The 12336-nt window shown below is 43.3% G+C and overlaps 1 protein-coding gene across 1 annotated transcript; it reads left to right on the plus strand.

Moving 5' to 3' along the window:
• Positions 1–154: 154 nt before the first annotated feature.
• Positions 155–11461, plus strand: LOC123699341. The gene is made up of 18 exons (XM_045646269.1): positions 155–275; positions 828–949; positions 1027–1191; positions 1280–1395; positions 1764–1853; positions 1951–2151; positions 2494–2669; positions 3393–3621; positions 3934–4056; positions 4393–4601; positions 4750–4917; positions 9577–9676; positions 9750–9843; positions 9919–10022; positions 10200–10432; positions 10463–10746; positions 11008–11232; positions 11306–11461. The coding sequence occupies exons 2-18, from the start codon at positions 870–872 to the stop codon at positions 11352–11354; spliced, it is 2646 nt and encodes an 881-aa protein (XP_045502225.1). The 5' UTR covers positions 155–275; positions 828–869; the 3' UTR covers positions 11355–11461.
• The last annotated feature ends 875 nt before the right edge of the window (positions 11462–12336 follow it).

The following is a 12336-nucleotide window of genomic DNA, read 5'->3' on the forward strand; positions in this document are numbered from 1 at the left end:
GTAACAATCGTACTTAAGTTTAGGAGACATATTATTATTATTATTGTCATAACGCGCCTCGATGCACAGGGAGAGCGTGCTGGCTGCGTGCGCTGTGGGCGGCGAGCGGGGCGGGCGCGGGCGGGCCGCCAGGCGCCGCGGGCGGGCCGCCGGGCGCCGCGGGCGGGCCGCCGGGCGCCGCGGGCGGGCCGCCGGGCGCCGCGCTGCCGCTGCTGCTGCACCGTGCGCTGGCCGAAGCGGCCCGCTGGCCTCACGATCTGTTTGCCTTATCGACTGTACGTTAAATCTCCTTTGATTGTTCATTTAAACTGAATATTTTTATTACTTGCTAATTTGACGTGTAAGTCTGCTGGCTCATGCATAACTATAAGCTTAGTCGACCCTTTGTCAGCGACTAACGAGCCGCACAGTTTTATAATTAGCAATGAATTTGGACTAAAAATCAATCCTTCCAAAAGATTTCCTGATTACCTTCTGCCCTGTTTGCCTGGAAGAGATCACTACTAAGTGATGAGGCCGCCAAATACAATAAATATGATTTATTTATTTATTTTATTTAAATTGAGTCTTGCTTTTATTTTTGTATATTTTAATATCTAAGACTGTTTAGTTGTATTAAAGAGTAGAATAAATAAATAAATATAATTTTTATTTCTGCATTTATGTTTTTTAATTTTTTTTATTACTCATTTATGTATGGTTTTCGTTTGTTTTAAAGGTTTAAAATTACAATAATTTTTTTCTTAATGTAGCAATTTTAGTTTTGTTCATACGAGTTTTATGTGTACATGGATGGTACAAGTTGACAAATTCAGACTTTTTTATAGATATCGGAGTGCGAGGATTGGAGGGCGGAAGGGGAAGATGGCATGGAAGAGAGCGGTCCCTTCGAGCACGCTCTCTCCGCGGAGCACTGCCTGGCGCGCTGGGCCGCTAGACTCAAAATAAGGTAAACGTTCTTCGACTTATCTGGGCCGTTTCGGCGATTCTAGCGCATTTTGTCATTAATATATGTATATTTTGCAGGTCGCTGCGGGTGCAGTCGCTGGAGGGTGGGGGGCAGGAGGCGGGCGCGCGGCTCCGCGGCGCGCAGCTGGCGTGGTGCGAGCGCGCGAGCGGCGCGGTGCTGTGTGGCCCGCCCGCCGCGCGCGCGCTGCTGCGCGACGTGCTGCGCTGCTGCCGCGAGCTGCCGTGAGTGCACCCAGCGCGCGCGGCCCGCCGCCGGCCCGCCGCCGGCCCCCCGTCGGGCCGCGTGCGCTGACCCGTCTGTCTGCCGCAGGGAGCTGTACGAGCGGGAGACGCTGCGCTGGGCGCGGGTGAAGGTGCGCGCGCTCGGCGACCTGTCGGCGAGCGCGGCCGGCGCGGCGGGCCTGCCCGACCACCTGCGCCTCGCCGGTGCGCCTCGAATTACGATAAGAAATGCTCTTCCAAATATTGGACTCACTTTTACTATAACACTATTGGACCGAAATATTATTTTCCCGTCTAGTTTAAACTGAGCGACTTGTGAAAATGTACAATATTTTTTTGTGATATTTACATTTATTTCGTTTATAGGAATTGTTTTTAATTACATATTAAACGAATGGATTAAAAACTTTGAAACGAATTCGTTTTGTTAATTTTGTTTTTTAAATAAAAGTAATGTTAACGTAAATATTTATTTAATTATCTACGAGTTCAAATCGTCACTTCTTATAAAATATACAAGTTAATAGATGAGTTGATGAGTTGTTATCGCCTGTAAAATGAATGTGTTGCAGAGCGGCTGTGGCCGCGCACCGAGCTGGGCTCGCGCGGCGCCGCGCTGGAGCTGGCCGTGCTCGCGCTGCGCCTGCGCCTCCGCACCGCCGGTTCGTTTCTACGTCATTCACTCTTCATTATTCGTTCAAATATAATATGCTAATGTACTTTCTGTGTGCAATTCAATCTCATTACACTATTTTACAGCTCTTTCAAAAGAAAATATACAAGCGGTACTATCGTTTGTGAAAGAAAAATGGGCGTCAGGATTAGAAGAGGGGAAGGGTGACGAGTGGGAGGGGTGGCAGGGCGCGGCCGGGGGGCGGGGGGCGGCGGACGCCCACGCGCTCGACGAGGCGTTCCTGATTGCCGTCTCGCACTATGACCGCATGTGGAGCAGCGCACACGGTACACGGTTATACACATTATAGAAATAGATATACGCGTATAGTAATATTATTGTACCTATTATTTTATAACTAGATTTCCGCCCGCGGCTTCGCCCGCGTTTGCAAAGGAAAACCCGCATAGTTCCCGTTCCCGTGGGATTTCCGATAAAAACTATCCTATGTGTTAATCCAAGTTACCCTCTATATGTGTGCTAAATTTCATTGTAATCGGTTCAGTAGTTTTTACGTGAAAGAGTAACAAACATCCATACATCCATACATCCATACAAACTTTCGCCTTTATAATATATATTAGATATTAGATAAATTTTAGGTGATCCATGAACTTTGACTTTTTCAGGAATGTCTGAGCGAGAAGATTTAATAAGCGAAATGTATGAAGCTCTCCGCTCGTACCGGCGCGTGCGGGGCGGCGGGCCGGGCGGGGCGGGCGCGGCGGGCCTGCTGGACGTGCTGCTGGCGCGCCTGCTGCAGCGGCGCCGCGCGGGCGGGGACACGCGCCGTCTGGCAAACGAGGTACCCGAACGACTTTATAAGTTTCAAAATCGATTCTTGAACAAAAAATAATTCGTTCGAAACTTAAAACAAAAACTCGTAACGTTCTTATGCAATAGGCTCCAAAACTACGATATTGATTTTAACATCATTAAAGTTGGCCAATAATGTTGATTACGTCGAACGTCGGGCGGAACGGGCGAACGTCCACGGACTATGTTAGAACTTGCGTTTAGAGTGGGTTTAAAATTCACAATTTTCAACCCACATCTTCTATGAGATTATACGTGTAATATTCAAGACCAAATCTAAATAATAATATATTTATCAAACTAGATGATATTTTCGAGGATTCTGTTTGATCAAAAACATAAAATATTAAAATTGACTCGATTAAAAAAAAAACGATTCTACCTCTAATTTTCACACTTTTACGTTTTCTATTTGACATGGTGATACCTATTTTTTTTTTTTCATAAACAATTACAGTACGAGATTCCACAGCAGGATTAGTGCGTTATATGTATAGATTTTTTGCTCAAACCAATTTTGCTTTATAATTTATAATTGGGAGAATATACATATATCGACTAGGTTGCTAGTCATAATTTGACCGCAAGCATTTTTCAAAATGTATGTATCATTAAATAGGGTAGGGCCATCGAAACATTAAGTAAGAAAATCGTTCACCGGTTATCTTTTTCTTTTTAGTCATGATCACAGATTTGTAATTTATACATTCAGTTGGAAGAATTGTCGATCGCGACGGAGGAGTACCAGGCGGAGGCGCTGCGGGAGTGCGGCGCGGGGGGCGGGGCGGGGGGCGTTGCGGAGGGCGGGGCGGAGGGCGGGGCGAGCGGCGAGCGCGAGCGGCAGCGGGCGGCGTGGCGCGCGCGGCTGGCGCTCGTGGCGCACCCGCTGCACGCGCTGCACCACTACCTCGTGCGCCTGCTGCGCGCCGCCGCCGACCACGGTACTGCGCCGCGCCTTACGTCAATGCGACAATGTTTAACTTTCCTTGAGACGTAAATTGGGTCCGAGAGCGAACGAAAACGATCGGCACCTTAAAAATAACAGCCGCATTGAGTATGATTCGCGCCACATCGTTGCAACCGAGCCCGGTCAAACGTATACCTATGCTAACTTTTTGCATAAACGTGTTATGTACGTGTGTCTTTTCTATGAAGCGATTCGATAACATATGCATATTGTTTGATTCGTTTCCCGGGCCCGGGCGCGGCACGGTTGAGAGAGCCCGCTCAAGGGCCGGTCCCGCTGCTTGCAGACGCGGCGGCGTGGGCGGCGGCGCTGCGCCAGCTCGACGGCAAGATGTTCCACGAGCACGCCGGCCCCGACTACCTCGTGCTGGACAAGTACCGGGCGCGCCTGCGACCCTTCCAATCTTTTGGTACGTCGATAAAAGTTCAATTCGAAATACGCCGTTACTATTTATAAAATAATTTATATTTCTTTTATTAATTTATTATGGAACCCCATAAAGCTAGATTTGGTCTCACGAAAGTAGTCGAAAAGATATAGAAGTCAGATTTCCTAATTAACGGACTGTCCACTAGAGACTGAAGAGAGATACATGAAGCTATATGAAAATATATTCATAGTATAAATTTTTAAATTTTGTTTGCGGTTACAATAAGAAAAAAAAATGATGCGTTTACCGTTTAATATGCGTTTGCAACGAGAAGTTCTGACTTAAAAAAAAAATTTTTGGTTTATCTGTTTCCAGAAGTCGGCGATCCTTCTGAACGACTGAAAGTATTACGCGATCTAGAGCGTGAGGTGCGGCCCGGCGCGGCGGGCGGCGGGTCGGGCGGCGGGCCGCTGCGCCTGGCGCGGCTCAGCCCCGCGCTGGCCCAGCCCGCCGACCCGACGCGGGCGCTCGCCGACCTGCTCGGCCTGCCGCCGCATCTGACCGTTTACAAGTTCGATGATGAGGTAACGGGGATCGTCGTGCCTGTCTAGAATCCTATGTAGTAACTCAGGCCCCGGAACCACAGACACAACAGAAAATCTATTGTGTCTGGGACCGATCGGGCCGCTTGGGGCTCAATGGGTTTTAAAAATATTTGGTACGCACGCGCAGGTGGCGGTGTTCGGCGACAGCGCGCGGCGGCCGGCCGTGCTGCGCGCGCGGCTGGCGGACGGCGCGGCGCGGCGCTGGCTCGTCAAGGGCGGCGACTGCCCGCGCGCTGACCGCGCCGCGCAGGCGCTGGCCCGCCAGCTCGCCCCCCACGCCATCACCACTTACCTGGTCAATAATATTCTATGTCAACTAATCCGACGAACGAATAATGAGCCTACTTATTTATCGACTTTTTTTATTAAGATGATTAGATGATCTGTCAAAGCTTAACTACGTGATACAGTGTTAAAATTATAAATATTATTTACATACGATTTGCGAATAATTCCGCTTTCAAGTTGGTGAATCTTGAGTGGCACTTTGTGAATTTAATGAATTATTGTTATTTCCACTGAATCATTAATATTTATCAAGATATCGAGTGATTTCGAACTTGTTGAGAAAGACAAAGTTTATTATACCCGCAAATAGTAAGCTAATAAACCGATGTCAAGTTTTAAATACTCACTGTCATTTGATTTTGACACAGTCAACGATACAGTCTACCAACATTACCAACTCGTCAACATCACATATTAGTAAGAATTTACGTTCCATTCAACGTATCATAAAAACATTATATACCACAGCGTTTCTTAATAATGAAGTGCAGGGCTTGCAACAGGATTATAAAACCAATTGATTCTAAAATTTGTTCTTTGTGTTCTGGGCATATCGAATGAAAATTTTAATAAGGAATCGAAACAAACCAAAGCCAATTGGAAGTGTCCTGACTGTAAGAGTACTGATAAAAGGGGTGATAACACGAACACACCTATAAGATCGCAAATTGTACCCAGCCCACCATTAACTTCAAGCAGTACATGTGACTTTGTATTAGAAGACCTCAAGTTATATTTTGAAGAAAAATTTAAAGAGTCAACCGCTACTATTCTTTCACAAGTCAAACTGCAGATTGCTGAACATAATAGAGCTATACATCAGGAGTTGGAGCAAGTAAAAACTAGTATCAACTACGTGACTGCGCAGTTTGATGATTTAAATAAAGAAGTGAAGGAAAAGGCTAAGATAATAGAAACTCTCACGCTGCATAACGAAGAGCTCCGTTCTCAAATCACTAATGTAAATATTCAGTTAAATAATATAGAGCAAAAATCACGGTCGTGTAACATTGAGATTCAGTGTGTACCTGAGAACAGAAGTGAAAATATTCTGACGACTATTAAACAGCTCGGAAGGGTTGTATCGAGAGAAATAATCGATCACGAGATTGTTGACTTCCACAGAGTTCAAAAACTGAATCAACAAACTGACAGACCGCGATCAATAGTAGTGAAATTTGTTAGTCCTCGCGTACGAGACGAACTACTGGCAGCTGTTCGAACATTTAATAGAACCAATTTTCAGGAGAAGCTGCACTCCGGACATCTAGGTATATCAGGCAATAAGCCAATTTTTGTCACCGAGCATCTGTCCCCTGCGAACAAGAAGCTGCATGCATCTGCGCGAATAGCTATTAAGCACAAACAATACGATTTTATATGGGTTAGGAACGGTAAAATTTTCGTCCGTAAAAACGTAGCATCAAAACCTGTATTAATCGATAGTGAGGAGGCGATTAAAAACCTGTAATAACTAGTTATAGGTATCCTAATTAACTTTTCCTAACTGTTATAATTATTATTTTGTCGTTTTAATGTTTTTAAGTATATATTATCAAAATGTAAGAGGTTTGAGAACCAAAACTGAAAACTTTTTCTTAAATGTATTACAAAGTGATTATGACGTTATAGTACTGACAGAAACCTGGCTAAATGAATCTGTTTATGATTATGAGATTCTGGATAATAGGTATAATGTTTATAGACGGTATCGTAAATCCGCACGATCATGCCTCAGCAAAAAAGACGGCGGAGGGGTTTGCATTGCTGTACATAAGCGTTTAAATGTTACAAGAAGGCGCTCATGGGAATCCAATTGCGAAGATATATGGCTAACGATTGATATAGCTAGTGGGTCTAAGCATTATGACCTAAATATCTGTGCTGTATATATGCCTCCTCCAATAACTCTTGATTATGTAAAATTATTTGATAAAAATGTCACCAATGTAATTTGTAACAAGCTTAGAGGTAACAAGATTAAACAATCATCTACTTTATTATTGGGTGATTTTAATATGCCGAATATAATTTGGGAACACGACAAAAGCTCATCTTGCGTATCGTCAAGAGCGAATTGTAATAATGTGGAAAACATATTTTTGGATGATATTATCTTTAACAATTTAAGCCAATGCAATTTTATTAAAAACGATAGAGGAGGTATCCTGGACCTCGTTCTTACGGATACTCCTAAGCTAATAGAGGTTAATTTATGTCAACAGCCATTAATAAATTTAGATTCATATCATCCAGCTCTTGAGATAGAATTGAGTATAGGAAAAAGTCAAATCTTTCTAAAACAGGTAAGAACTCCAATTTTAAATTTTAAAAAAGCTAATTATACCGATATGAATGAAAAACTGTCGCGTTTACAATGGTCAAAAATTTGGGAAGATGATAAGAGTCTCGATCAGATGGTAAACAGTTTTTATTCATCCATCGTTCCCATTATAGAGGCGAATACTCCCTTAAGTAAACCTAAAAGTGAAAACTATCCAATCTGGTTTAGTTCAGCTTTAATAAAATGTGCGAAAGAAAAGAATAAATACAATAAAAGCTATAAATTATACAAAAATCCGAGGGACAAAGAAACAGTTTCTATTCTGAGAAAAAGATATGATAGTATGTTAAAAGAATGTTTAAAGAATTTTAAAGAAAATGCTGGGAATAAACTGAAAACCAACCCCAAACATATATGGTCCTTTGTGAATAATTTAAAACGCAACAGTGGTTCTATTCCTAACCAGCTGATCTTAGGTACTAAAACGGCCTCCGGTGGAGAAGAAATATGCGAGTTATTTTCGGAATATTTTCAGTCGGTATATGAATTACTTCCATCTTCTATAATATCCCAACCACAAAATAGCCCACCATCTGTGTTACCTGATTGTTTGAACTCAATAAGTAATATTTGTTTAAGTGAATGTGAGGTACGTGCAGCTTTAAAAAACTTGACCCAAATAAAGGATCCGGCTTGGACAATATACCGAACATTTTTCTTAAAAACTGCGCGGATAATTTGTCTGGGCCTTTGTGTGAATTATACAATAGATCCTTAAAAGATGGCATTTTCCCACTGCACTGGAAAAGGGCGCGGTTAACACCAATACATAAAAATGGTGATAGAAACGCTGTATCGAATTACCGACCTGTGTCTGTTCTTCCGGCACCTGGTAAAGTTTTAGAATCGCTGGTTCAACAGAAAATTTACTGGCATGTTAAACATAAACTGCACCCAGAACAACATGGTTTTTTACCAAAGAAATCTACCACCACAAATTTAGTCAGTTTCATTGAGGATGTTGCGGGCGCGATCGATGAAGGACAGGAAATCCACGCTATTTACACGGACTTTAGTAAGGCGTTCGATTTAATTGATCATACTTTATTATTAAGAAAGATTTATGAATTGGGTATTCATGGGTCCTTGTACCGATGGTGCGAATCGTACTTAAGTAACCGGACTCAATTAGTCAAGATTCGTGGATATACATCACGAGCTAATGTAATCCCAACGGGCGTGCCTCAGGGATCCCACCTGGGTCCCCTTTTTTTCCTCTTATTTGTGAATGATCTGGCCAATGGTCTAAAGTGTAATTTTAAGATGTACGCGGATGATTTGAAGTTGTATATGCGAGTTAAATGCGAGGACGATAGGATAATGCTGCAAAAAGAATTATATCACGTTGAAGATTGGTGTCTCAGGAACAGAATGCTAGAAAACAGAATGCTGGCGTTGTGATTCCTATTTACAATTGCATTGTAAAAAGCGTCTTGGAATATAACAGTTGTGTTTGGTCTCCCAGCTATGCCGTGCATTCCAGCAGATTGGAGAGTATTCAGAAAAGATTTGTGTATCAACTGTCCTACATTAATAATCAATGCAAAACATTGGTATCATACGAAAAAAGATTGAGTTTTTACAAAATGAGGCCTCTAAGTGTACGCCGTAAGTGTTTGGATATACTGTTTCTGTACAAACTGATACATGGTCTGGTGGATTGCCCTGAACTCCTTTCGCGCATTAAAATAGAAGTTCCACGTCCTGCTAGCCGTTTGGAAAATAGGAAGTGCTTTAAATTACCCTATTGTCGTACTAACGTAGGTCAAAACTCTCCTATGGTGCTGTTCGTACTATAATGGTGTTAGGTATAATTTCGATATTTTCTCGAGTTCTCTATCCTCAGCCAGAAGTAACATTTTCTCTGCGTTGTGTTGAAAATAATTGTAGTGTTGCTTGAATTACTATAGAAGTTTAAAGTTTAAAATTTAAAGTGTAGCGTGTACATTGTCAGTGAGTTTATGTAGTTTCACTAAGCACGATGTGCTCACTAGTTTAGGAATTGCACCGCAAATGTTTGTTTTGGTAAATAGTTTTTAAGGCTGTTTAAGTGTCAATTTCAATTTGTGAACCAAATAAAAAAAAAAAAGAAAAAAAAAATAAATAAAAATTACGGTTCGATATGCTTTTTGTTATTTTAACGATCGCTAGTGAACGCTTCGCTTCCTTCGTTCGAAGTTACGTTGTTTTATAATTTAAAACTCACATTCGAGAAGGGTCGACGAGTTAAATATCTACTTCTGTTGCTATTTAATATTTAAAATGATACTAATTTTTATTTGATTCGACATACCTTAAGGCATAAATAAAATATGTGTGCAGGTGCGTGCGCTGTCAGCGGACTGCGCGCTGCTGCAGTTCCTGGAGCGACACCGGCGCCTCGACGCGCTCGTGGCTCGCCGCGCGCCGCAACACGCGCCCGGTGCGTGCCCGCCCCGCCCCGCCCCCTTCGCCATGTGCCCGCCTCTGACATTCGCTCATTTGATTTTTTACAGAAATGACGGACGACCGCCACTGCGAACTCGACGTCGAAGAGAAAGTGCGGCAATTTCGCGACATGTGCGAGCGGGTCCCACTGCGGGCGTTACGGTGAGCTAATTGTGCCCGCCCGTGAGCCGCCCGGCGGTCCGCTCGCACCGGAGTGAAATCGATGTTCCGTTTCAGGTCGGCGATGGAGGAGGACAGCGTCGACGTTGAAGATTTCATTCGCAAACGACGCAATTTCACCGAATCGCTCGCGGCGAACGCGGTTCTCGCGTACGTAATAGGTGGGTCGCGTTTTAGTTTGCGGGACGGTTCCGATCGTGACCCTATATTTGATATAATATACGTATATTTATTTATCTATCGACGGGTGGACGTCTATGAAATAACGTCAAAAACAAATATGTCTTTTCAAATTGCCAAAATGTATATAAATGAAAATAAAAACGCACGTCCGGCAGGCGTGGGAGACCGGCACCCGCAGAACGTGCTGGTGTGCGCGGCGTCGGGCGCGCTGGCGCACGTGGACTGGGCCAGCGCGCCGCACGCCGCCCCGCGCGCGCTCGAGCCCGCGCCCGCGCGCCTCACGCGCACGCTGCTCGCCTGCGCCGCGCCCGGTGAGTGCCCGCCGCACCCCGCTCCCCCGCTCCCCCGCCGCACCCCGCTCCCCGCCGCTCCCCCGCTCCCCCGCGAGGTGCCGCTTTAGGCTGCGTTTTCACCGGAGATTTGCAGCGAAGGATGTCTTCGTATAGAACCAACACTACCGTTTCGTTTATCTGGTCTCGATCAACACGGCTTCGGTGGAAACTCCCACACGTTTTCACGGCACACATCTTCGGTGGAAACGCATCCTGAGCGACGTGTCGCAGTCGCAGTAAAGTGTAAAGTGCGCGTCTGGTTCCAGGCGTGCGGCACGCGGTGCGCGCGTGGAGCGAGCGGGCGCGCGAGCTGGCCGGCCCGCTGGCGGCCCGCGCGCGCCTCGCGCTCGACCACTTGGACGGACGTAAGGTACGAAACTTTCAATTAAAACTTAAAATTTTAAAAAGCGTCGTTTTCGCGACTCGACCTCTCCAGGAGAGTAACTGATTTAATGTTACTATACGCGACGCGACGATAACGCTTTATAATATAGCGTTATCGTCGACTGGAATCCTTTCGTATTTAAATATTTCATTATATTCTGTGCTAATATTTTTCGGTTTCAACCGAGAGACCTTATTATTATAATTATTCCTAAAGATAAATAAGTGTACCCTTCTACCGTTTTAGGTGTCTTTTATTGAAGATGTTCTGCACGGAAAGCTGGTTGCGCACGAGGTGGCCCGCACGCTGCTGCGCGACGCGCTCGAGGCCGCTCCGGCCGGTCGGACGGACGGTCGGATGGACGCGGATGCGCAGAAGCGTCAGCGGACGCAGGCTCAACTTATTCTCGATGAGCTGCAGGACCTGTTTGACGACTTTCCCAAAAAGGATCACTATTCTGTTGAAGAGCAAGTACGTTTTAGTTTAATTTGTTTTATTCGTATTTTACCTATCTTTCCGGTTCTTATTTTGATCTCTTCTGCAGGTTCATAGTCTTTTGCGAGCGAGTACTGCACCGAGACTTCTGGCGATGACACGTCCCGCATGGCAAGCCTGGATGTAATGATGTTTCATAAATAAAGAACGCGTTATGAACGAACGATTATATTGTATTTTTTTAATAAACTTCTGTCGAGAAAGTCCTATGTGTTTAAATTTCTCCCTCAATTATTATCAAATTCCTGAAGACTCGAGTGCAAAAAAATATAACGAAGTGTCTAGTCGTCCGCTAAACGGATGAATAAAATAAATTAGTCGTCCGATTACCGGATGAATAAAATAATTTAATCGTCCGATTACCGGATGAATAAAATAATTTAATCGTCCGATTATTCGGATTACTAGATAACCTTTTAACACTAAAGCTAGTTGGGTTGGACTAAAGCAAAGGAGGCACAGGACTTAGAAAATTTTTGATGGAGTTGGTTAGGTTAGGTTAGGTTAGGTTAGGTTAGGTTAGGTTAGGTTAGGTTTTTTTTTTTTTTTTTTTTTTAAAAAAGCACCCGCCATCTCAGGGTGTTGTGTGCTTTTCTCTGGAATATCGTCCAGAGGTGTTTATTTTCTTTTAAATCAAATACCACAAATTTTTTATTAACAAATTAGGCCTAAATCTAATACAATTATAAAAATACAAGTTAACAATTTACAGTAAAATTTCCAAAATAATTAAATACTAAAAGTTAATGTTACATTTAAAACTTACATTAATTAAAACATTGTAATGAGAATAATAAAAAGGAAATAAATTAAATTAATACAATTATTAAAAGTAAAAAATACAAATTAACAATTTACAATGACATTGCCAAATAAATAATAAAATACTACAATAATTAAATATTACATTTTTAAAACTTACAATAATAAAAACATTACAATGGAAATAGTACAAAAAGAAATAAAACAATACGGCACAACACTTATAAAACTTAACCCTAATATCACAGCAGCTTATCACAATGTCTTTTGTTCACCACCCTCACAATTCGTTCACAGTATTCCAAGAATTTAGTCCTC

Source organism: Colias croceus, chromosome 17, assembly GCF_905220415.1.
Source record: "Colias croceus chromosome 17, ilColCroc2.1".
Classification (NCBI taxonomy): domain Eukaryota; kingdom Metazoa; phylum Arthropoda; class Insecta; order Lepidoptera; family Pieridae; genus Colias; species Colias croceus.